General features: G+C 32.2%; 4 protein-coding genes across 6 annotated transcripts; 1 reads left to right on the forward strand and 3 right to left on the reverse strand.

Annotated features, from left to right (window-relative positions):
• Positions 1-1238: 1238 nt before the first annotated feature.
• Positions 1239-3752, reverse strand: LOC125066572 (tubulin-specific chaperone C). Of its 2 annotated transcripts, XM_047674704.1 has the most exons (3): positions 3063-3164; positions 2413-2506; positions 1239-2353 (listed from the first exon to the last, which is right to left on the reverse strand). In XM_047674704.1, the coding sequence occupies exons 1-3, from the start codon at positions 3162-3164 to the stop codon at positions 1380-1382; spliced, it is 1170 nt and encodes a 389-aa protein (XP_047530660.1). In that variant the 3' UTR covers positions 1239-1379. The 2 variants fall into 2 exon arrangements, with proteins under 2 accessions (XP_047530660.1, XP_047530659.1); XM_047674703.1 differs by lacking the exon at positions 3063-3164 and adding an exon at positions 3613-3752 and having other exon boundaries at positions 1239-2506.
• A 3641-nt stretch (positions 3753-7393) lies between these two features.
• On the reverse strand, positions 7394-14286 carry LOC125066552 (spondin-2-like). Its single transcript, XM_047674672.1, has 11 exons — positions 14198-14286; positions 12762-12947; positions 12441-12655; positions 12024-12215; positions 11218-11424; positions 10488-10742; positions 10083-10248; positions 9444-9498; positions 9166-9334; positions 8393-8495; positions 7394-7460 (listed from the first exon to the last, which is right to left on the reverse strand). The coding sequence occupies exons 1-11, from the start codon at positions 14220-14222 to the stop codon at positions 7435-7437; spliced, it is 1599 nt and encodes a 532-aa protein (XP_047530628.1). The 5' UTR covers positions 14223-14286; the 3' UTR covers positions 7394-7434.
• Positions 14287-16046: 1760 nt separating this feature from the next.
• LOC125066551 (spondin-1-like) lies at positions 16047-22984 on the reverse strand. Of its 2 annotated transcripts, none has more exons than XM_047674671.1 (10): positions 22745-22984; positions 22321-22532; positions 21918-22109; positions 20284-20490; positions 19953-20210; positions 19458-19632; positions 18685-18784; positions 17114-17285; positions 16738-16855; positions 16047-16305 (listed from the first exon to the last, which is right to left on the reverse strand). In XM_047674671.1, exons 1-10 carry the CDS (start codon positions 22920-22922, stop codon positions 16244-16246), a joined length of 1674 nt encoding a protein of 557 aa, XP_047530627.1. In that variant the 5' UTR covers positions 22923-22984; the 3' UTR covers positions 16047-16243. The 2 variants fall into 2 exon arrangements, with proteins under 2 accessions (XP_047530627.1, XP_047530626.1); XM_047674670.1 differs by having other exon boundaries at positions 18649-18784.
• A 1755-nt stretch (positions 22985-24739) lies between these two features.
• On the forward strand, positions 24740-27457 carry LOC125066547 (engulfment and cell motility protein 1). The gene has a single exon (XM_047674664.1). It carries the CDS (start codon positions 24919-24921, stop codon positions 27115-27117), a length of 2199 nt encoding a protein of 732 aa, XP_047530620.1. The 5' UTR covers positions 24740-24918; the 3' UTR covers positions 27118-27457.
• Positions 27458-27689: the final 232 nt, after the last annotated feature.

The raw sequence follows: 27689 nt of genomic DNA on the forward strand, positions 1-27689 counted from the left end.
CTATGTATTTACTTTGTTAAATAAATAAATATTTATCGTTAACGGCATTTTAATTTATTATTATCCTTGGCATTTATAGGTCGTAAGTTTTTATACTTATACCAATGATTAATAAAAATGTATATAATATGTAGAATTGTACAAAGAATTTAGTTCATTTACGAACCCTGTGGTTTTTTCACGAAGTTTTCCTTCACAGTTCACCGACGAGCACAAGAGAGAATAATATTGATATGCATAATTAATACTTAAAAAATCGATATTTAGAAATGATTGACGGATTGTAATTTGTTGTCCTTGTGCTAGAGTCGCGAGGCGAGCTTTTTCATATTACTTTTCTCTTTAATTTCTTAGTAAACTCCCAGTAACATATGAATTTATTTTTATATTATTAATAATTATTTCCTCCAATTCGAATGTGTACACTCGAGTAAGTCTAGTCTGCGAATATTTTACGAAACAATATAATTTCGAAATATCTACACGACTTAGAATTCAACTCGAATGTGTACACTCGAGTAAGTCTAGTCTGCGAATATTTTACGAAACAATATAATTTCGAAATATCTAACATCAGCTCTCTCCTTTCTCTATCCTTTGGCACTGCGCAGAGATTGGCTCTTCTACACTACATCGTCTACCGCATTTTTTATGGGAAATGTTACAAGAAATTATTTGGATTAATATAAAACAATAAAGCGTAACTTTTAAGATATCTTTTGCCACAAACAATCACTCTGTAGAAACAGCTTTCACTGGCAGCTTTTCCAAACTGATAAAGACTTTATTTTCATCAGATGAGCCTCCTACTCATTAACCCAATATGACCAAAAATCCCCTACCTTACTTTCCTAGCGACCCCACAGTAAATGCCCGTAAGGTATGATTTCCTCATACACAACACTAGTCAAGCATCTTTTTAAACAGGGATAAACTTTAGTATTAATAAAATAAAAAAGTAAATTTTACAAAATTCTTTAATTCATACATATTTATTAAAAGCTTCTATATTGTGTTAACTATGCAGTTATGTTTTGTGTATTTCTACATATAATTTTATTTTTATTTTAGCAGACAATGTTAAATCTTTAACAATAGTAAGCAATGTATAAATCTTAACAAAATTATTATATAATGATAATAATGTGGACCTTATGATTAATTTAAATTAAAAAATATTTTAATTAATATTGACAACTCTTTTATTTTGTTCTTTGAAAAAAAAAATGCACTGCTAAAGGAAAAATCTTTTAAAACTGCTTATATAAACATTATTTTCCAATAAAATGTTGAATTCAGTTGTATAGTATATTTAAATGATTTAAACTAAAAATATGTTATCTAATTTAAATATTTTAACAAAGACTGAAAATGTGACATTATAATGGTGTTTTAGACCACCACTCATCCCAATCACAAACCCTTTCTGTAACATCCAAAATTGACCAATTAGGTGAGGGTACATCCGGTGCTAGCCAATTGAAATCATCCAAGCAATCCCAATTATTAGTATTTCTATCTAGTGAGGACATATTAAAATGCTTTTCTAAATCTTCATAGTGCAAATTATAAGGTGCCGTGTGAATATGGTCACAATCTTCTACAATACCCTTACTAGTAACATGTAAATATATATCGCACTTAATAGAGCTATGCATTCGGAGTTGTTGGCAAGCAGTAACAATCTTACAATTTGTGCACTTTTCTATGAAAACAGAAGAGGTCACAGGCCCCGTAAGGACTATGCAGTTATCCAAATTGGTTATATGTAAAGTTCCCATAACACCTCTCAATCCAATAGTGCAATTCTTTAAATTTCGCAAAGCAACATCACGTTGAAATAATTCATCATTTTCTAAAGATAAAACTTTATCTTCCTTAGAATCAAATCCAAATAGCTTTTCGTCCCACTTGTTGCTGTCTGTCTTGCCAGCCCCATCATTTTCATCCATAGAATTCTGTTTTTGAGTGTGAGATTTTGGTAACTTTTTTCTAGTGAAACCAAATTTCTTTCGTGGCACATATCTATCTTCTAATTCATAACATTTTGTTTGCAAATTTTGTACAATACCCAAATATTTTCGCATATTAAACTCTTTTAAAAAAAAGGAAGAAGTAACCACAAACTTTTGTAACTCATTGACTTCTCTCTTAATGTTATCAAAGTGCTGAGGCAATACATTAGTTTCTAGTGTTGGTATGTGAGAGAGCAATTGTTCAATGTTCTCAGATCTTATTTTGAATGCTCCAGAAAAATAATCCTCATTTTCATTTGTGGCATCAACTTCTTCCCTTGCCCTGTGAGCTTTCTGAAGTTTTTCTAATCTTTGTGCATCTCGTCTGCTTAGTCTTTCAAGAACTGTAGTTTTGTCAGTCATTTTCCTTTCTTCAGAAGTTCCTCCACCTTTTTATTTATATCAGAATTGGGATTAGCAGCTTCTTTAAGAACAGCTATGGTGTCATGTGATACTCTTCTGGCATCTGTATATTTAGATCCTTGATCAAACTGAAATAAAAAAAAAAATTTATTAAAACTTATTACAAAAATTGAGTCGTATACTTTTATAAATTTCTATTTAAGTTTCTAATCATATTCATATTAAATTGCAAGAATTAGTTTTTTATTGATTTAGTAGAGATTTAAGGGCCTACATAAAGTTAATGTCATATTTGAATCTACTTTATAAAATTCTCAATATTTCTGCTTGAAGCCTTACGTATGCAAATTCTAGAATAACCATTAAAATGAAACACAACAGTGGACATAGAAATATTGCAAGCAAAAGTAACAAAACAGGATTTTTTTAAACATGAATGATGAACACTTATTACATATTAGTATTGTACACCACAAAACCCTTGCACAAATTGTAAAAATATGGTTTGTATAATTTTACAATATTGTATTGTCAAATGATGACTATATTAGTATAAATAAGAAGGAATAATGTTAACACCAAAGACATAACAAATGTTTTTTTTAATTCAATCTGAAACATAATATATGAACCCATCAAACAGTGATCTCACAACATTTAACTAAAATTTAAATCTTTAATGACCTTCTTGAGTAGTTCATCATCAGGTTTGACAAATGTGAAGAGGCCGTAGCCGAGGGTTCCAAAGGAGATCACCCAGAACAAAGACTTAGCAGCAATGCTCATCTCACCGAGATTATATCTTGCCCTCGTTTGTCCACACTTTTGCGTCGAGTTCACGAGTCTTGTGCCCACCTAGTGTTTCACCCAATTTGTAGTAGCCTTCTAGCACCCAATTGTAATTCTTGTGCATGTAAAACCGAAAGTCTAAAATACAAAATTGAAATATATGACTATTTTACATACTAAAATATAATTCCATAACCTACGCTAACACAGTTCTATTTTCTGATGTGATCAAAAATATGAAAGAAAGTAGAACTACAATATTTTATGAGTTTTTTATTTATGGCTTACTTTATTTATACTAATTCGTTTACTTATTACCTATTGTATCACCACAAAACTAATGAATTTTTTTTTACAATATATTTATTACAAATATGTTTATAATAATTTTAAGCTACACTTATATAATAAATATATATATTTATATATATCCCTCTAAACTCACCTCTTTCAGTGTTTAATTTGTACCATAATCCGTAAGATATAGCAATACCTATAGATTCGGCAACGAATATAGTCGCCGCAGTTAAACCAAGTACACGTTTAAACTTAGATGTTGGCTTTTTTTCCAGCATAGTATAATTAACAGCAACAATATGAAATTTTTATCCTACACTGATACATTCGAAGCGTAAATAAGAATTTTGACTCAAATCACAAAATCAAAATGTCGCATGCGATGACGTAAGAATAAGAATTAAGAAAAATGAAGTACAGAGGGCAGATTATATAGAAATTTAATACAAAGGTATAAAATCTCTATGCACATTTCTTATTTTAATATCGATGATTGTTGAGACAAGATTTAATAACGATTGGTGTAGTACCAATTATATTTCTATTATAGGGTTATAATACTATATAAAGGTTAATAAATATTAACTAGCTACCTTTAATTACATATTCAATATAAACTAAAAAAATATTTAACATTAAAATAAATATATTTTTAATAAGATTAATAAAATAATAAATAAATAATTATGTGAAAATAGTATGGGTATGGTATTCTACAAAAAATAATATTCCCTAATCTTTAAGGACACTGGTAGTCTAATTATAAATGACAACTTAATTATGAATTCATAAATAAATACAAAAAATTAAATTAATTTATGAAAGTTGGTAAGTTAAAGCACATAAGAAATGCGTGTTATCAAGCAATAATACAAGATAAAATTGAATTGTGAACCTCCGTTTTTATGAAGTTGTTAAAATGTATTGTCATAAAAAATATTATTTTTTATAGTTGAAAAATTTGAATATAATTTAAAATAAATACATAAATATTTCAGATCAAAACAGAAAATTGCTATGTGTATGTGTGAGTGTAGAACGCGACGACGGTCGACGAGTGATACATCTAGATAGTATAAGTGTATTATCTATGGATACATCCTCCCTTTGTGAGAACTTGGCACGGTATGTCATTTTTAAAAAATAAATAAATTATAATTAATCATTATTTAAATGATTTTTTTTTCAGTAATCAAAGACTTCAACTTTATAATTACATATGCATTTGGTTAATGATGTAATTATGTAGAAATAGCATGAAGTTTGTAACTTTATATTGTACAGTTACAGTAAGAAAACCTTTGTCAGTTTTCAAATTCATTTCTTTATCAAGTCGTAAACTCTTAGTACCTTTTGAATCTAAAACACTAAACAGACAACTGCATATAAAATTAAACTAAAATAGTATGTTAACTTGGTTCAAAACAGTGTAACATCTTTGGACTACGTCAAAATATATGACAGTCATATATTTTCTTGCAATATCTTGCAATTTTACAACAATTAGGATAAAAACGCTTGTAATATTATTCGGCCGCTACTTTAAGTGACGGTTAACGTAATGACGTGACGTGTGATGAGTGGTTCCATCAGCACCGGGAAGTGGTGGTGATTCCTTGGCCTGCAAAAGCGGCGGATATACCCTATCAAAAATGTTTGGGGTTTGATGGTGCAGCGGTGGATAAATAATAACGATAGAACCAAAGTAGCTGTCGTAGAACATTGCCGAAGTATCTGTGAGGGCTTCAGAGGAACCGACATTTGCTCTCCCCTTGTTGGATCAATGCGACAGCGACTACAAGCTGTGATTGTTACGAATGGCGGATATACTCGATTTTAATAAAATGAATAAATTTTACCATAATTACTATTTATTTTTACTATTTTATTTACTACTGCCGTAATGCGGTTTCACCCGCGTTCCCGAAGATTTTATATTTTCCCGGCATTAAAAGTATCCAATATGTTATTCCAGTACATATTCTATCTGTGTGCAAAATTTTATCCAAACCAGTTTAGTAAATTTTACGTGAAAGAGTAACAAACAGCCATCCATATCTCAGAGAAATCAGTCAGATCCATACACACAAACTTTCGCGTTTATAATATTAGTAGGAAGTAGGATTAATACGCCGTAAACAAATTGAAAGATAAATATATCTAGGAAGATTTAGAGAAAATACCCCTTTCTTGTGATTATATGTTTAACCCCAGCTTATTAACAGCATATATACAAAAAATTGGTGGTATAGATAAATTACAAAAGCAGGTACCATCTGCTTCTCACACATGGCCTAAATCGCCCGAACCTTCGCCTTCTACTGTCAGTGCAAAGCCATTTCGAGCTAGGCCAAATGCTAATAAAACTAAACAGAACGAAAACAGAGATTCTGAGCCATTCTATCCGAATAACTCCTCTGCGAAGAAAATGGGGGGAACGGGACGGAAGAAAGTCGGGAAATAAAGATAAATGACTCGACAGGATTTTCAGGCGGGTGTCTAAGACTCTATCGAATCACCTGGACTCGCTACAATGCACCCAACTTAATGTTAAAATTAATAACAGGTGTTCGTATTCCCTTCAACGAAACACCTCCATTGGTTCTTCCAACCTTGGACGTATTAGCAAAATTTCAAACTCAAACATTACATTTAATGTCAATCGAAATTCAGAAGTTAATTCGATTGGGAGTTTTAGATCCCGCTCCCTGACACCGTCTTTCATATCTCCGCTTTTTATAATTCCCAAGACCAATGGAAAAAATCGAACAATTTTCAACCTCAAGGCGTTGAATCAGTACATGAAACCGAGACATTTTCATCTTTTCCACCATCAACAAGTTCCCAAGTTCTTACAACATGGAGATTGGATGGTAAAACTGGATTTAAGCCAGGCTTATTATCATCTTCCAATAAAAGAGTAGCACAGGAGGTTTCTCCGGATCAGTTATCAGGGTCGTCTCCTCCAGATGACTTGTCTGCCATTCGGATTAGCTGCAGCACCGGGGATTTTTGCTTCGGTAACAAACTGGACAGCCGAAATACTTCGCAAGAACGGTCTGCGGTTAGTGGTTTATCTAGACAATTATGTGCTCGTACACCACGACAGAGACGTTTTGGAAGTTCAAGTAAAGATGGCTATACGTTTTTTGAGCACCCTAGGTTGGTGGATCAATATGGAAAAAATCTATTATGACACCAACGAGACTAATAAACTTTCTGGGAATAATATGGGACACCAAATCCAACACCAACACCCTTAGAAAAAATAAAGAAATTTCGTCAGAATTTGCTCGTGCAGCTTGCGACCGGCAGTTGGAACCTAAAGCAGGCGCAACGCCTCTTAGGATACCTCAACTTTGCAACTTTCAACACCCACCTAATCTCAGGAGGTCACTTATCAAATACTTAACATATTAGAAGCTTCTATTCTGAATAAGTACAAATATTATTATTATTACATCGAAGCGAAGATAAGTAAATTAAAAGTGTGAGCATTTGCGAACATTATAAAAATCGTCAATTATAAGATTAATAAATATTATTAATTTGATAAAAAAAAAGTATTATTTTCTAACAATTTAGTCACTAATTACATTCGCATTGAATTTCACAGTCTACAGAAATATTGACATACTTGGAGAAGTACTTGCAAAATTACCATTAACAAGCTTATCACTTCTTTATTATCGAGTTGGAAGTGATGGAAGGTATCGTTCTTCACACCTACAAATGTAAAGCTGCTCACTCAAAGTATAAATTTTTAACTTTAAGTTATCGACGAAAAATAATAGTAGCACGTTAAAGTGCAGAAAAATTACATAGAATTGAAAACACAGATATTGACACAGGATTTTATTCTAAAACATAAAAAAAATAAAAACATGTAATAAAATGTATTTTTATTTGGCTTTTTATATTACTTTCACTTGAAATTTAGCTGATTATCTGATACTGTTCTCTGATTTTCTTACCAAATTCTTCTATTGGCTGAAACTGTTAATAATGTACGTTGTTAAACTCTTTGCTACAACATTGTATCGGGAATGGTCCAGAAGTTCGTGGAGCGAAGGGGAAACTTAAGAATTAAATAAGTACGTTTTTCTTTTCAAAAACTGTTAGCACTAAAACACGTCTCATAATTTATAAATTACATTGTGATACTTTCAAAAAAAGGTATATTCATATTTTGGAGTACATTGAGGCCAAATAAAAGCTTAAAAGTTACTCAGTGTTTCACTATCACACTTATTTAATGCAGTTATGAACTATTCCAAACTCGGGAAAAAAAAATCCTTTACTGTTACTTATAAGCACTTTTTAATTTATGTGGTAATGTAACTTTGTATTAACCTGTTATATTCACGCCTTTATTGTTTTGATCGACCGATAAAATTTCCCGAAATCTCTTACGATTATTGTTACAATTACAGTCATGTCTCCATTACACTGTGTGCTCTTATTTTGACTCTGGTATACACAAGTATATAAAATAAATCCATGCTTCGTTTCCAGACACAATTAAATTATTGAAATCGTTCTCAAGTGGCGTGAACGTTCTCAACTACACTAACCTAACCTAACTGACATCATCCAAAACTGATCACGCTTAAAATATAATGTGTACGAAGGATATTATTATACACGGTCATAAATGCAATATTTTTATATTAATAATATCGAGGGCATTATTTTTTTGATTTTGAAGCTTATTGATTTTCTCTAGCTTAAAAAACTATGATACAGAAAATTAAATGCTCTCCGTGATCGTTTGTTCTTCTTGAGTGATTCCTTAGAAACCTAGGATTTACGGCTATAAATATAATATATAGCATAAAACAATAGTATAGAATAAAAAACAATGTTTTTTGTTCCATGAATCATAAGTAATAAAATAAACAAAATCTAAATAATTTTCTTGATATTACCTTCTTCCTCTTCTTCGCAAGTTTCTTCACAATTTTTTGTTTCAATATCTAAATAATTATCTACACAATACTGCGGTATTCTTTTTTCCTCATAAGATGGATTCTGAAAAAGATTATTTAAAAAAATAATCGTTATGAAATCAATATAATCGAATAATTTAAAATATTTATCACACTTTTCTTATAAAAAATAAATATAATACATAAATAATTTTTATATTTATAATTTTCCTAAATTAAAACATGTCCGTGACTGTTCTTTAAATTATTTAATTTATAGAAAATTCTGTTATGCCATATATAAACATGTCAACTTAAAACTATCTTATCTAAACGGAAACATAAATGAAAAAAAAATTGCCCAATTGATTTCTTGAGATGAAGTTATAAACCAAAACCGATAATGAAATTTATTCATATATAACATTTTTCCTCTCGCTTTCTTGCCATCTGTGAAATTATTTTTTGAAAAAGGAAGGAAGTGTGTGCTGAATGAGCGCGCTCGGTGCTGAAGGTGGCACTCAATTCAAGCTATGTTTTATTAACATAATGTCCTTTCGGAAATTGAGCGATGATTTGCTACAACTGTATGGCTGATTATTCAATTTTACCTTGCTTACTAAACTATTCTTCCAATATATATATTCAACGAATCATCAGCTATTCTTTCCTCGACTATTTTAAATATGTTTATTTAAGGTATAGACAAGCTATTTTATAGTTCAAGTATATTATATATTTGTAGTAATATAGCTAACAATTAGGAACCTTACATTTTCGTTGTACTTGCCAACAGCAACTCCATCTACAAGGTGGTATCGAAACCGCGTCTGGTAACCCTTGAGTTTGCCATTAATACACTCGCCTTCACACGATAACCACTCCTCCCACGCAGTCATGGGACAATCCTCAGTTGATTCTATGTCTGGAGAAGGTTCTTCACTGTGTACAATTAAAATGAAACTTTATCTCTTTTGGTTTTTGTTTTCTAAATTGTGGAATTGGTGGAAAACTTAAAACCGTGAATTTTAAAATAAAATTTGTTAATTACCGTGATGGTGTAGTTGGAGGCGGTATTTCATTCGAGTCAGTCTGTCTTTCCTCGTCTAAAAAGTTAAATTGTAATTTATTTTAAAGTTACACCCATAGGCGTAGAAAGAATAAATAAAAAAATGGTTTTAGGTATATAAGGCGCATATTTCTACAAATTTCGGTAGTGGGAAACGACGCGTCTATTTGTTAATCATCAAAATTAATGTCAATTTAATTTGTTTTTCACAATTTTATAATTACGAATAACATCTATTTAATAAGTATACACACTACCGCTTTGCTATAATGTTTAGCGACCCTTTGTCTTCTAATCTGAGAGAAAGACCTTAAAAAAAGTCGGGAGACCGTTTTTAGTTTTTTAATGGTATCAAAATTAACCAGATACAAACAGTACATCCAAAGAGTTTATACTGCAACTTTTTACTTATAAAATATTTTCGCTCGACCTTTTAAAATACATGCAGACTTATTATTATCGTAAGGTAAAAGACAAGTCCGTGGTATACCTAATAAATTAATTTAAAATACGCTTTACGCGATTGACCTTTTTTACAACAAAGAGAGAAATGAATTAATTAGGCCTATTGATAAACGTAATAAAAAAGCGTTAGTATACATCAATTATTTTTTTCATTACCTTTATTTTCTTGATCGGGAGACTCATTTGTGCAGTCTGGAGTTGTGTATGTACGCATTAATTCGAAATGTAATTTCGCAAATGGCTTCATCTGCTCTTTTGGGATTAGTTTATTTATTTCGGCTGATTTAATGGATTGAGGAGGCATCGTATCTTCATTTGGAGACTACAAATATTTAATATTAAAAACTAAATCTAATAAATTTCATTACGACTATATAATATGCCAGTAGATATTACATGCACCATGACTCTAAAATAGCAGGGCCTGCGAATTACCCACATATATAGCGTTGAGTCATTATAAAAAAAAATCTAAATGATACCATTTTTTATTCCACCAATAAATCATACATATGATTAGTAGCTTACTATAAAGTGCATAGCATCTCAATTGACACTTACCTCAAAAGTCAACCCACTATCTGTACCTGCATCTAGAGGATATAAGTTAAATGTCAAATTCGGTGCCCACTTCCTAGTGGTAACTTCACATAATTCCATATTAGATACTCCAAGGAACCAGTCGGGCGATGGTATGATTGCAGTCACTAGAGACACTAAATGGTGTTCTCTCGTTACACGAAATATTGCGTTAGTCACCATATTTGGCTTTGGTTGGCCTAAAGCTTTTATAATCGTTCTCACTGATGATCCAAGCTATAACAAGCAAAGTAGGTAAGGGTATACAATAAAATACGGTACAAATGTTTACTACATGTACTTTATCGTACACTAAAAGAAAAAGGGAAAAATTAAAGAAATAAAACATGGTACAAATGGCAATCTATAAATGCGATATTCAACAATTTGTTCTGACAAGTGGTAAGCTTAGTTTATAATGACGAAGTTTTGAAGTCAAGTATCCCGCAAATGTGAAAATGAGTTCTAGTAACGAAGACAGGTGTGAAAAAATAAATTTGATTCCAACGAAGGCGGATTTGTAGACACTCGAACCTTATACGAAAACTATAATATGAATGAAAATTGTAATCAGTGAAAAATTAATAATAAAGACAAATTATGAATATTTTTACCGTATTTTTGTCCCTGAAAAAAAACCTCAAAACTATACTAGCAATATAAAAAAATGTTTTAGAATGCATCACAGGACTTAAGTAAAATTTTTGTTTACCTCTGCTTGAATCTCCATTTCTAATTTGGTTGTGTTTCCTTGCTCTACTAGCATCTTTAAACCTCCACTAGCTTCAGTATTGAATTTGTAAATTTGATAATTCTTACTATGTGATGCGCCTACAACATCACTGAATCGGGCTAATTCGCTTGCATTGGGGAACATATGCCGATGAGTATTATAAGACCAAATTCCTTCAAATGTCAGCTTGAATAAAATGTTACTAAAATTAATTTATTATTAAATTTGTACTACTGCCTAAGATACAAATCTACCTAAACCCGTTTGATTGGTATTATTCAAAATATTCATTTTTTATTTGCATAGATCGTTACAAGATGTATCGGGAATCTCTATTTTATTCATTTTCAAAATCCTACACTATATTTTACCATTTTCTTAAATAATTAATTTACCAATTATTTTTGCAAAGACTTACTAAATATTTAAAAAACGTTTTTTTAAATATTTAGTACAAAATTGAATCAAACATAGATACTAATTATTTTAAGAGATTTGTTCGAATTGGTTAGGGTTAAAGTAAAATTATAGAGCCTCAAGTATTTTGACCAAAAATAGCAAAAAGTGGTCTTTCTTTCTCTTTTTTCGTCAAAGAAGCATCAAAAAACCGATAAAAGATGTTTGTTAGGATGTACGGGAAGGACCCGTAAACTTTGTCGGAAAACTTTCCTAAGGAAATTTGGCTATTTCTTATTTAACTTATGCACTGTACAAATCCCAGATCAAAGGGAAGTGAATAATAATGACACATCGATTTTTCTCTTATATGTAGTTACATTTCTCACCAGGTATCTAGCGTCTTCACAACTTGTGCAGTTATCGTTTTCCATTGGTTGAATGTCTTCCATGTTCCGACGATCCTCACACACTTTTTTCGACAGAGGACCATCAAAGCTATACCACACATCTGGCTTCACGGCAATAAGCGCATATATAGTAACACACTTATTGTCTTTCGGGGGCGCACGCCATTTAACCTAGAGGTAGAAATTTTAATTTTACAAAAGTTTTTACAATCAATATATGTAGTGTGAAGACTTCTAATGCTATCAACTATAGATCACATAGTTACTAGATAGATAAACTAGGGTCTTATTCCTAAGGTCTAATTATTGTTCATTATTCTTTCTTAGCCAAACACATATGATGTCTTAACTTTTCTTTTGAATGTATTTAAAACTAACCGTCAAGACGAAGCATACCTGCACAGAAAGCTTCGGAGTGATATCTGTTTGTATGACCGAGTTGTTGCAGATCAAACTCAGCTTAGAATCAGTAGAGTTAAGTGGAGCATAAATAATACCAGCGTTCAATGGAATTGGCTTCCGCCGATTTTTCTCATTTGGTTTTGTATCTTCAAGTGCTGATATCGTGAAGGCGATAAAGGTAGACATATCGTCTGACGCGAATAAACGTACTGTAAAAAATACATTGAACATCTAACGATAACAAAACAAAGAATTATCTTAAGATATTTTTTTGTTTTTATTGCATAAAAGTGTTTGAAAAACATCTGTATTTACCTGTATATAATCTATTTGGGATATACATATTATCGTTAATTCCAATTATTTCAATTTGAAAACGATTGTCAGGTGGCAAGGGGTCGGTTTTAGTTTCCAGAGGCCTTCGATCGCAAGGTTTCACTTCACAATGACAATATTGTAGAACCATGATCAAATATATTAGATATAGCAGCTGATGAGTTACTAACAATAAAAAATACATTTTTCAGTTAGTTTTAATTTGAGATGTGATTTAAAAAAAATAGCCTTTATATTCAAGTTATTAAACTGCAGCATACATATCATATGGTCGGAGTTCGTTGCGTCAAACGATAGTCGTTTTCTATTGATCGATCTTATCTAAAGTCACTAACACTAACTAAACGTTGTCACTTAAAATAAAACAATTCGTTTTGTATGTTTACTAATTACAGGCGGCTGTAAAGTATCGCCAAGTGTTCCTTCTTGTAGTTATAGTTCCCAATCGGTTTAACGCGCTCTTAAGTTTGCTTATTTATACCGACATACACATTTGTCTTCTCCCAGACATGGCCATTCTTTTATTTACATAAAGAAAAAAATGACCCAAGAAAATATATTTGTCGTACCCCACATAATGTGAAGTCTCAAGAGATCTATTACCATCTATATCACAGCGCTTTACACATAGACATTTTTCGATTCAAAACAAACATTAAATGTTTTAACATATTACTTTAATCAGGCTTTGGCGACGGCAGGAGAAGAAATGAGTGATTTAGTCAAAACTAACGGAACTGGAATATCAGCAAATAAATTTAAGAAACAGTTGCAACATCCCGGTCTGAAGTGAAAAATCTGAACTCAGAAGATCTTTGATTTTAAAGTTCAATAATCTTTCAAATTCCGACAATCGCCCAATCATTAAATGAAAGGAAACTACAATTTGCTGTATTTTAAGGAAATATGGCATTCAATTATTTTTTAATTATCTCTAAAAAAACATGTTATTTTTGTTATGTGCAGATAAAATTCAATTAAAATTATTAACAGTAAAGTAATACCATTATTCAAAGCCGATGATAAAAACAACTATAGACCAATATTAATTTTGCGAATAAAATATTTGAAAAAGTCATGCTTAATCAATTATTATTATATTTTAACTCGAATAGGCTATTACATTCTCAACAGTTTGCTTTCACTGAGGGTCGTTCTACTACTGATGCTGATCATAAACGAGTCTATTCGTATACAAAAGCTTTCAATTGTGTTAGGCATGCTATTCTTTTTGAAAAACTTACACACTAAATAAATGCTACTTTATTTTTGTCATAAGGATGCTTTAGTCGTTTCGTGCCTTTTTTCCTTCTACCAACCTTGCGGAACCGAATATGGCTCTGAGGCAGGTTGCAAAACGCGGAAAAGCTAACTAAAGAATAGAGTTTTAGTATAAGAACATTTAAAAATCTTACCTTTTAATCTAAATAACGCTTTCATTTTAGAGTTTTAAGAGTTAACTTCACAAGAACAGGATTAGAATTAAGTAGACTATGTCGGTCAATTGTCGCTCGTCGACTGGATCTAAATTAATTAGTGTTAAACTCGTAATGTGTTGAATTACAGTTCCAATTCCATTTTCGTTTCGTCATTCTGTTTTGAACGTTAAACCCTACTGATTTAAAGCGCACACCTAATTGTAATTCGCTTTTATAATTTAAATAAAACAATTGCTCTTATTTAATAACCACAGTGGATTAACTGTCAGACTGTACCTACCTGAAAGCGTCATCGGAAAATTACTTTTTGTAAAGAAAAACATACCAGATAATAATTTTATTCAAATCTAGCTGCCCGTCCCCCGACTTCGTACAGGTATAATTCAAACAAAGTATCCCCATTTGCCAGTGAGCAGAAATTATTTTCTTAGTGAGCGTCTTCGTCGCGAAAGGAATATGGAAATATGCTTAAGTGTCTCAACGGGTTTACATGTGTAATGTGTAATGCAGCACTGGCGTTTTTTTAACATTGGTGCCTTTATTGTGTTGCTAATTATTAAAAACCAATTTGGCCAATTATAAGGGCGCATTTTCATTGGTCGATAAGGCCCGCATTCGGGGTGCGGGAGATTTCTGTAACGCATGCCATAGGGCCCGCAAAGAGTTTATCGTTTTCACTGGTCGTCAGAGCCCGCATACGGGGTGCGGGTGATTTCTATAACGCATATATAAATATCAATATATGAATGCGGATATCACCCGCACACGTTTAATCGACCGAGTTATCGACCAGTGGATTTCATTGGTTGTTAGCTCGCATGCGGGTACTCCCCGCAATCGGGCTAACTACCGACTTATCGACCAATGAAAATGCGCCTTAAGGGTTACAACTCCTAACTTGATATTATTTTTCGTCGAAACTACGATAGATTTTCGAATGAAATCAATGACATATAAAATCTTCAATTAGATTCAGATTACATATATTTATCATAATGTTTCAAGCAAGAGGCATAAAAGCAAAAGAGAAAAAAAGAAGATTATTTTTTTGGCTATTTTTACACCAACCAAAAAACTTACGTGAATTACGAAAGTATCCAATTATAATCTGTAATGAAATATCACTAGTATTGAAATAAAAATATTAATTACTTTGAATTTTACAAATAAAAAAACAGCTGTTGAAACTATTCTTCGACATTATTTTCTTCTATCGTTGTAGATTTTTTATTTATAATTATATTTTTGACCGACATTTTTAATTTTTAACCATTTTATTTATTTTATAAATGACTCAAAAATGTTTAAACTTTTTTTATATATTTTATAATGAAAGATAAGCTTATATATAGAAGCTAATTCCACGTTGCTCCGCTGCGTATTTATAACCCACAAAATAAACATGTAGTAAAATGTTAACCGACAAAATAATTATTCAGGTGGCTGTACAATTAATTTACAGGTACTGTACTATAGAACGCGTGCATCTTAACCGATGATTTCAGATTCAAACCCAGGCAGGCACCACTAAATTTTCATGTGCTTAATTTTTGTTTATAATTCATCTCGTGCTCGGCGGTGAAGGAAAACATCGTGAGGAAACCTGCATGTGTCTAATTTCAACGAAATTCTGCCACATGTGTATTCCGCCAACCCGCATTGGAGCAGCGTGGTTGAATATGCTCCAAACCTTCTCCTCAAAGGGAGAGGAGGCCTTTAGCCCAGCAGTGGGAAAATTTACAGGCTGCTAATGCTATGCTAATGCTGTACAATGTCTCTCTTCGCCGACGACTTCATGAAGAATTAAAAAAAAAAAAAAATTTGATGGGTGTCAATGATATTTTAATTTTCGATTTTTGACTATCAAGAATTCTATCTGATGAGCTTTCTATAATACAAATTATAATGTATTCATAAATATATTTTTTACACATTTAAAATCAATATATTTTATTCATAATTATGATCATTTTTCCTTACATTTCATTTTATATATTGCAAATAATCCTACATAATTTCGCTTCAGTGTCTTTTCGAGTTCCACCCAAATCCTGGGGCAACTGGCGACATAACTCTTCTTTCAGCTGAAAATGTTATTAAATTATAAAAATAGTTATTTTATAAATGATAAGTGTAATCTTTATGTGCGGCTGTGTGACCACAAGCTGTTAATTTACTACACCTGTTCAGGTTTATGTTTTTACATAATCATAAAAAGGAAATATCATTTAATGGTATAGCTTTGTGCGAGCCCGTCTGGGTAGGTATCACCCGCTCATCAGATAGTATACAGCCAAACAGCAGTGCTTAGTATTGTTGTGTTCTGGTTTGAGTATGCCAGTGCAACTACAGGTATAAGGGACATAACATCTCAGTTTCCAAGGTTGGTGGCATATATTTAATGATTACAATTTCTTATGGCCAATGCATTGACATTGTATACATAGGCATCAGTGACCACATATCATAAGTAAGCTGTTTACCAAATCGCTTAATAATAATAATAATCTGCCTACCGGTTAAATCATTGTCATCTTCAGTTTCTGGACAATCATCCTCACATTCGCTTCTCTCAAAATCATCGTAATGGCTCTTGCAAATTCGTGGTACTTCTTTTATAGTTGACGGATCCGTCTAGATGTTAATATTAATAAGATTTTGTCATTACAATTTAAGTTCAAAAAGTAACATTTACAAATATCTTTTGTTTTCTATTTTCATTAAATTTTACATATCTTTCTTAATATTATCTTTTGAAGTTGTGGTATTGAGCCTTAGTTACAATTACGAAATTAAATGTTTTTTTTATATCTCAATTTAGATTATTTATAGAGGTATTTCATATAATATTATCCAATTATTTGTATAAAAATTAGGATTCAAACTACTTACATTGGGATCGTATTTTTCAACCGCAACACCATCCACAAGATGGTATCGTTCCCGCCATTTATATCCCACTACTTTACCATTATCACAAACACCGTCACAAGGGCTCCATTCTTGCCATTGTGACATCGGGCAGTCATCTGATGAATCAGGGTCTGTTACTATTGGGGCTTCGCTGGAAATATAATAATTATGAACTAGTATGACAAATATGTTGTTTAGTGACCATTTATTGGTAATTAGTCGTATAATACGACTAATATATAATTATGATAACGGATAACGGTCCTCCGGCATAGATCCTACTCATATATAGCCTATTGGTGTATTCAAAGTATAGGTTTAGTATATTATAATTGATACTAAATCAATGACAAAGAGATTTGACGTAGACAATTTTATAATTTTTTAAATTTTGGATGTATGGTGTCCGACCGAAAGTCGACTTCTGGCCGAAGCCGTTAAGAATTTCAGTTCAAATTTCGCAATAATTAAAAAAAAATACATTAACAATTTTTTTTGATACGCTATTTATGTATGTAACTGAATCTTCGAACATTATATTCACCGACTTCAAAGTGTCGGATTAAATTGAAACTTTGCACACTTATCAAGGACCGAATACCTAAGGAGCTCGAACGGGTCCTAACACGTAACCCTGGAATGTCTTCTTAGAAAATCCAGTTTTGACTTTTTATACTTTAAAGTAGAAATGTATGTAAGTCAACCTTTGGGTTTGGTAAAAAATGACGATAGTATGACACACAACTAATTATTGCTACTGCTAGGTATATGTTTCTAGATACTATAAAAACTACTACTACTACTACTACTACAACACATCACAGTAATGTTACGCAACCCGAGTTGTAATCATGAGTGGAATCTATGAATATACCTACTATGTAATCAAACTTCTAGACATTTAAAGAAGTTCCCTTTAAAGAATATGCTACCTGTTATCCTGAGTTGAGAATTATCAGTGTGTAATTTGAGTTACAGTAAAGTTCGCTAAAGTAAAATTATTGCCCTAAGCCTTCTCAAGAAATTAAAACGCTAAATGAAAGGCATGTCTGAGAGGTAATAGGAATTATTTTGATTGACTACTTACGAGTAACGATGGCAACCGACCGGCGTAACTCAGTTAGTCCGCGTGAATCGTTTCTTTGGGCTTTCGCGTTATCATAGTTGTTCGTTAAATTTTGGTATTTAGTAGGAAACTTCGGCTTCGGTCAAAACTTTGGCCCATTTCGGCTGAAGCCGAAATTTTGGTCGAAGGTTTGGCCGAAGTTGGCCTAAACCAAAGTCGATAGTTCGGTCGGACTCTATTTCCTATTAATGTTCAAACCATGTAGCTATGATGATTAATTTTGACACATGAATAAAAAATACCTGATCACAGACATGCATTTAATTTTCCGAATTATTATTGTACTTTATAGTAATCCTTTCCGATCTCATGTTGAGGATATATGAAATGATATTAAATTAAAGGTGCGCTTGAATGTTTTGATATCATTATATTAATTAAGTCTCACCCCCGACGGCTGCTAGCTAGATCTGTGTTTTGGTACCTGGATGGATTGTCAGGCTCGCCTTGTTTTTCTTCATTTTCACCATCTTCTTCTCCTTCTTCCGTAGTGATAGGCTCTATAGTTGATGCTTCTGGTTCTTCTGTTTAATTTGTTAGGAAGTTATAAAAGTTTAATAGCTTGTTTATTCCTTAATTATGAAACAGTCGTAGTCAAGTAAATACATTTATAATAAGTACGCCTCCTCCACTATTCTCTAGGATAAATAACATCAACTAATTAATACTATTATATACACATGATTACTGTAGACACGATTATCATTTATAGAATACATAGTATTTTCGCGCCAATGGGTGCGACCGTTTATTAAAGAAGTGAGGGCATGTAAATATCCCATTGCTATACTGAGCCTACTTCTCCTTATTCCACTACGCAGCTACACAAGTGGAAGATTTTCATCCAATAAATGGAGGTTTACCTTACGATATTTTTAATAATCAAACAAATAATAATCAGTAATAAGTATGAGCCCAGGGTATGAACTCTCAATGTTCGTCTAATATGCACATGACACACTATTAATTTTATTGCTACTAAATATGTTTCTAGGTACTAAAAACTAATTACAACACATCACAGTAATGTTACGCAACCTGAGTTGTAATAATGAGTGGATTCTTGTTTTTTGACGCTTATTTTATTTTAATAAAATATTTAATGAAATAAAATTAAATAGTATTACGAACATTAAACTGACGTTTTTTCTATAAACCTACTACGGAATAATAGTATAAAAACAAAAAAATACTTACTAGTCGTTTCCTCTTCTTCGCACTCCCTATGATAAGTTCTAATCAATTTTATGTGAAGTTTACCAAAAGGATGAAGGTCTTTCATATCCACTTCATAAAATGGTGAATTTTTGTCGTATGAACTCATTTGCACTCTACTGACAGCATCTTGTGGAAACGTTTCCATGTTTGGGGACTATAAGCAATATATAAAATGGGGCAATTATTATTTACTATAAGTTCATAGAATTTTGTTAACTCTGAGTAAGTAATATAATATATAAAGAATATTCATACATTCATACAGTCATAATGTATCCTTTATCTAGATATCATGAGCCTACTATTTGATTAGGCAAAACCACGATCGCATATACAAACATATCCATAATTTAATTTACTTCTAAAAAATTAATACATACAGTAATTGCAATATTTTCTATAAGTTTGTGCGGATTTCATAATTCTATTTATAAAATTTGTTATTAATATGAAATTCAAAACTAAAAAACTTACTTCGTAAGAAACGCCACTGTCAGTACCAGCGTCCCATGGATATAAGTTTAATTCCCTTTCTTGTAACCAAGTATTATCTACTTGGCAGAGTTCAAATCTTGTAACTCCTAGAAACCAATCAGGAGACGGATGGATTGCAACACCAACCGTGAAAATATGATTATTCTTATCAGTACGGAAGAAAGCATAAGTTGGATTAGACATTTTACGATAACCGTGACCTTTGCCTTTGATGAGAGTTCGAACGCCATCACCAATCTAATATAAAAATAAATAGCATTAAAATAAAACCTCTGGCATAAACAGATATAATATGGTTTCAGGCAAATACCTTTTCTCTGATTTCACTTTCTAATTTACTACCATTAGCATATTGAGCAAAATCTCTTAAGCCGTCTGTAGCCAATGTTCCAGGAGCCCATATTATGTAATCGGTTGAATGTGAAGCTCCTACCATATCACTATATCGAGGTATCCAATCATTCTCTGGGTAAAGACGCGGGTGTGTATGTCGGGACCACATACCCGTGAAAGTTAACTAAAATAATTCGTAGTAGTATCCATAAAAAATATAGTAAAACATTATTCGATGGAAGTCCTTCACTTTGGAAATAACTTAGCTGGCATAGACCGGGAGATGATGACACAAAATATTAGGTCATTTGTACCAGTATGGCAGTTCTTCAGGGGTCTAATTACGTAAAGGCAAAAATGAAAATGATGGTCATAGCATAGCGCTCGCACTGGTGGCCCAATCGCGTGGACGTTAATCGAACGCGTCCGATAAATAACGAGTGTCGAACGATTTGTTCCACGAAAATGGTTGTATTTTCAGATAGCCGAAAAAAAAAGATGTAGCGGTAGCGTAATGCCATACTTCTCGGGTGTGACTTACAGCCCACCATACCGTCGCGAATGCATTAATTTAAATAAAACAATTCAACCATTTGTACCAGGCTAATTTTTGCATAGCTAATCATCGTCGAATAGCCATTCACGAAAGTCACCTTGCCATACTTTTCCGACGGTTCCCAATATGCCGCCATACCACTGCAAAGGATTTTTTTTTCCGTCAAACGATTTGTACCAGTATTGCATTTGAATTTTTGGAAAGTATTTGGCAAAATGTGACCGTTATTATTTTTCCCATACTTCTAGTAGGGGGAGAAAGTGCTGCCATACTTGAAATACTTATTTATTTGACACGTTTTAAAAATACGACTGCAATAACGGTATACTAACGGTAATAACGGTAGCTATGCAAAAATTAGCCTGGTACAAATGGTTGAATTGTTTTATTTAAATTAATGCATTCGCGACGGTATGGCGGGCTGTAAGTCACACCCGAGAAGTATGGCATTACGCTACCGCCTACATCTTTTTTTTTCGACTACCTGAAAATACAAGCATTTTCGTGGAACAAATCGTTCGACACTCGTTATTTATCCGACGCGTTTGATTAACGTCCACGCGATTGGGCCACCGGTGCGAGCGCTATGACCATCATTTTCCTTTTTGCCTTTACGTAATTAGAACCCTGAAGGACCGCCATACTGGTACAAATGACTTAGTATTTAGTGTCAACATCTCCCAGTCTATCAGGTTAGTCGTGTACTTGTGACATGAGCATGAGAAATGATTAATATTTCTTACAGTACCAATATCTATGGGCAGTGGTGATTACTTACTATTTAACCTATTTTCCAGCCCGCTTATATTAACATATATTTATTAAATGAGTTACGGAAAAATATGTAAAAATGAAATTCCTGTGTCATTTTGTGTGTAAAAGTCTAAATCAATGAGTGAATAACAACACGTTTTCTAATGACAAATGTGTCAAATAAGAATTATTAAGATCCTGTTTTGTGGAAATTTGAATTATATTAAATTTGCAGGATCTGTAGATGCTTGAAATTATTTAAAGTGCTTTACAAAACCATAAATGTTATATTGTAAATTTACCTCATATTTTGCATCATCACAGATATCGCAATCGTAATTTAATTGCTGAGTGACGTCATCTGGTTGCCGCAAATCTTCGCAAAGCCTTTGAGATAACGGTGAACCATCTTCGTACCATACGTCCTCATGTTCAACCACCATCGCCCGTAATGTCACACAACCATTACCAGACGGAGGAGCTTGCCAATATACCTACAAATTATAAACAATGTGTAAATCAATTAATAGAAAAATTTAAGATACTTTATAGTACATATACTTAAAATTAAAAGGCTTTTGGATGCCAAAAAAAAAGCTTATTCAATGTACTTGATCTCGACCAAAATAAAGGATATCAATTAAATAAAACATTCGAAATTAATCCTCTTTTTAATTTGTAAGTAACAAAACGATTTCTACCTACCTCAACAAAAGATTTCGGGGAAGCCATTGTATGTTCCACGGAATATAAGCACCGATCGCTGAACTTTGCCGTAAAAGTACTCTGAGGTCTCAAGTCCCCTGGGAACAGAGCCACCATCCTTCTCGGGTTCTTGGGGTCTGGTTTAATATCTCCTTCCGCTGATATCATGAACCCAATAAATCTAGATTCGCCATCAGTTTCGGTAATTTTTACTAAATCATAAAATTAAAGTTTATTTAATGATATTGTACAAATAGTTGCGAATACAAGTTTAATATTAATGTGATTTTATTTTAATTATTAGCTAATCTATAAAAAATATTTACATGAAAACTATTTTCTTTAGTGTATAGTGTAACAAACATTATTAAGGAACTGAAATCCTTTGTTTTTTCTCTTATCTCTTTGTGCCCTTATTTCTTACCTGTGTAAAGTTGATCTGGTATATAACCATCTTCGATATCTTCTACTACAAGCTTAAAGCGGCCATCGGGAGGTGATGATTGTGTGGTTGATCCGTACGGCTTTCTATCACAACGAAAGCCAAACACATGCCGACCAAAACTTAGGGATAACAGGGTAATAAAGATTTTATTTAACATCGTTGTGATAAAAAAAAATCCACATAAGTAAATAATGCTAGCACTTCAAAAACAATATGTTATTACGAGTACCATTGAATAAATGAAACAATTAAAACATAGAAATGCCCTTAAACGATATTAAATAACTAATTTAGCAGTCGTGTTGCCTTACATTTTAATAAGCCTAGACAATTGACCTAATATATCTTTATTACAGATAGCTAAAAGGGTTTTACCCGACTTTAAAGTAATGAGTGCAAAGGATACCTACTTAAAATAAAATAAACTTTCAGTTTTGTAGCCGATATTTCGTGAAATGCTTAAAAACGTAAAACATTAATTGATAACTTTTCTTCGAGGAATTTTTCACTGTATTGGATTGACTATAACAAGTATTTTCGTTTAACATGCTTCTCGTCTAGAATCAATCAGAAATTGGGAACCCAACCCGCTTCGCTAGGAGTAATTTATGGAAAGTAGTGGTAGAGATACAAGTATCTATGTGGAACAGTGTTCTCTCCAAAGCTATATTTGGACCTAGAGCAGTAATTCGTAATTTATTTTTCCTGTGTACCACTCCAAGAAAGAGTTCAAACTCCCACACCTTTCTATAGCAGAGATAAAATGTATCGTATATTATCCAAATAAAGTTTTCTAGGAAACGACCTCAAGGACGAAATTTGAAGGATGCATGCTTATACACAGTCGAGAGAATAGAATTAGATAATGTTAGACATCTACCTTTAAAATACGATATTTATATAATAATATTAATAGCGTATGTTCTACTATTAATATATTAATAAGTACTTCAATAGAAGTAAAACTTCTAAGGCGGCGATTCGATAATCTATAGGTAAACGAGGATTGAGAATAAATAGAGAGACATGAGAGTGCAGAGAGCGTACAATTTTTTATGTTATGTATGTTGTACCGAGATGGTGCTGTAATTAATTAAGTCACCTTGAGATAAAAGGTAACACTTTTCACAAGGTAACACATCAATATAAATGTCTGTTGACAAAACAGTTATTTGTTTTGGGTCTGGGTGTTGTGGTACTTTTCCTATATCTAATTTCTATAAATTTATTGGAGTCAGCACATGTTGTGTCATATTTATTATGTATTTTAATTAGAGAAATTAATTAATTTAGTATATTAATTCATTAAGCATATTATTCTTTGGTAGCAGTTGTACTGGCAGAAAAAACAAACATCAACAAACATTGTAGTTTAAAACATGATAACTAATTGTAAAGGTATAAAAATTTAGCTTTGCTGCAACTATTGCTGCAACATTCTGATTACTTGTTTGGTATATAATTCTCTATATTGAAAAAAGTTATTTAGATTCCAATTGAGAAATTGAATGTAATAACTTATTTCTCCCGGAATTATATTTATATTTTTGACCTCGTTCAATAGTTGCTAGAAATATTTTGATTTTTATTCTGCAACTTTGGAGAACGACCAATTAGTTGTGAATATTGGGTACTAATTCAAGTGCTTTAACTAAATTGAACTGTAAATGTTGCGAATTTCATGATATAACAATTTCCTAGTAAGAATGTAACAAATACAAAAAAAATGTTCAATTGTATATATAGCAAAATTATTAATATATAATAGAAAAAAAAATGTTAATTTTATTTAACAAATTCTGTAAAAGAAGATCAGGTAACAAAATCAGAAATTTTGTTATATCTGGGAGTGATGTTACCGATAAAATAAAAAAAGGATCACTGTCGATACATTTTAATTGTGCACAGCAACCACAAAAAGTAATTGCGTTCGGTTGGCAGTAATACTTTATTTCTAGAGGTTGGTATTGGATTCCTCATTCCAATATTCCTCCCATATATGATTTTAGGTATGCGTGCGTGAATTGGGTAGTAATTGTGTATGCTTTGATTAATGATTACTGTCAAGACACTGTTGATGTTGATAGGATGTTCACGTTTTGGATCTAAATAGTGCATTTGTGTCAAGGAAGTGATAGTCAGATGGTGAATAAATGTCTGTAAAGCCAATAAAAATGCCGTCGGCGACGAAAGATTCAACAATATTGAAGATTGCGGTGGAAATGTTAAATGCGCCTGACAAGGTACCACAATTGATTGAGTTCGATCAAAGTCAACCATTGTCTAGTATAATCCAGCTTTTGTGCAAGGCGTGGGGTCTACCAGATCCCGTCAACTACGCTTTACAATTCTCTGAAAGCAATAATCAAAATTATATTACTGAAAAAAATCGTAACGAAATTAAAAATGGTTCTGTGTTACGACTCGAACAGTCTCCAGCAAAAACAGTTCAAGATATTTTGTCCAAAATTAACACAGGTACAGAAGCAGAACAAACGGCCGCCTTAACAAAACTTTCAAACGTGAGTAGTGACCTTACTTTCGCTCTGGAATTTATAAATAAAAAAGGACTATCTCTTGTTATCAACAACATAGAAACTGGAAAATTTAAAGGCAACTGCTTAAAATATGCCTTGGTAACATTCGTAGAATTGATGGATCATGGAATAATATCCTGGGACATTTTAGAAAACCAATTTATTAATAAAGTCGTCAGCTTTGTCAGTAATCAAACTAATGCACAAGATCCAAAGATAATCCAATCATGTCTGTCCATTCTTGAAAATATTGTGCTCAACAGTTCGGGAAAAAACTCGCATGTTGAAAAAGAAATAACTATACCCAGTTTAATATCCCATCTGGAAAACCAAGACAGAATCATCCAACAGAATGCCATTGCACTGATTAATGCAATTTTTTCTAAAGCTGACTTGACAAAAAAGAAAACAATTGCTGCTACATTGTGTTCTAAACAAGTTAGAAACAAAATTTATGAAAATCTTATCACAAAGAATGTTTCAAAGGAAGCTTTGGGTACTGAGCTAGCTCATCAGCTTTATGTGTTGCAAACATTGACCCTAGGTCTGCTTGAACCCAAAATGCGACTTAGAGCTGACTCCCAAGAACAAGAGTCACAGGAAAAGATAAAAGAATTGAGAAAGTTAGCATTTGAAAATGACAATAATACTAATATGGAAGTAACAACAAGGCGTCAAACAGGTAGTTTATCAAAGGACTATAAAAAGCTTGGCTTTAAATGTGAAATTGATCCAATTAAAGATTTTAATGAGACACCACCTGGTGTACTTGCATTAGATTGCATGTTGTACTTTGCAAGAAATTATAGAGAGGATTATACAAAAATTGTACTGAGAAATAGTTGTAGAGCAGATGAACAAGAATGCCCTTTTGGTAAAACTAGTGTTGAATTGGTTAAACTTTTGTGTGATATATTACATATTGGAGAGTCACCGAGTGAACAGGGACAAACTTATCATCCTCTTTTTTTCACACATGACCATCCATTTGAAGAACTGTTCCGCATTTGCATAGTCCTACTTAACAAAACTTGGAAAGAAATGAGAGCTACAACAGAAGATTTTGTTAAAGTTTTAAGTGTTGTGAGAGAACAGATTAGCAGAGCCTTGGCAGCATCTCCTAAAGGTTTTGATAAATTTCGACAGAAGATTAAAGAGTTAACATACAGTGAAATAACACATCTGTGGCAGCAGGAACGTACCAATCGAGAAGTATGGGAATCCCATGCTAGACCAATTGTTGAACTTAAGGAGAAAATAACACCTGAGATTATAGACTTGATTCAACAGCAACGATTAGGTGTACTGGTAGGAGGGACCAGATTTAAGAAATACATGAAGATTAACCGAAAGGATAAGTTTTGGTTTGTTCGTTTGTCCCCAAATCATAAAATATTACACTATGGAGAATGTGACGAAAAAAGTACACCAAGTCTGGAGGAATTAGGCACTAAATTAGCTGTAGCTGATATTAAATGTGTTGTGGTTGGTAAAGAATGCCCCCACATGAAAGATTTGAAAGGAAAAATTAGTAGTCCGCACTTAGCATTCTCTCTTATTCTTAAGGCAGCTGAAGTCCCATCATTAGATTTTGTAGCACCAGATGAACAAATTTTCGACTATTGGACTGATGGTATAAATGCCTTGCTAAAAGAGAAGATGACTAGCAAATCTTTTGAGAATGATTTGGAGACTCTATTGTCTATGGATATAAAAGTCAGACTGCTAGACGCTGAAGGTATTGACATACCCCAAGACCCACCTCAGATTCCACCCGAACCAGAAGACTATGATTTTTATTATGAAAACAATTAAAATTGTTAAAAATGAATGTACATAATATCAAGTATTTTATAGTATTTTTAAGTATATAGTGATTTTACTTAGTGTTAATTATTTTCATTCCTATATTATTTAGTTTCTTATATTTTTATCAATCAAATAATAGTGTTTATAATCCATAATATATTAAACTTATTGTATGATTTTCGCTATTAGTATACAAACTTTTAGAAAAATAAAACTATTGAAATTACATAATGAAATGGATGTTTTCATCCAAATTCCAGTATGATGTATATTATGTAAGTCATATATCTGCTCTTTATTACCATTTTTTATTTGTACACCAAAGATTGTCTAATAAAATAATATAACCGTATATTTTATTTAAAATAAATAAATATTTTAAATACTAATAATGGATTTCATTTTGCTTACTCAAATTTTTCTTTAAATCTGAACTTGATTTGTATATTAGATCTTGTAATTTATTTTGATTGCACATAAAATGTAAATTGCAATGTGTGTTACAATTTCTGGAGCCTTTTGTTATCCTTGTGCACATGACAATCAAATTATTATTATTTTCCATTGATGACATACTG

This window comes from Vanessa atalanta, chromosome 9 (genome assembly GCF_905147765.1).
Source record: "Vanessa atalanta chromosome 9, ilVanAtal1.2, whole genome shotgun sequence".
NCBI lineage: Eukaryota > Metazoa > Arthropoda > Insecta > Lepidoptera > Nymphalidae > Vanessa > Vanessa atalanta.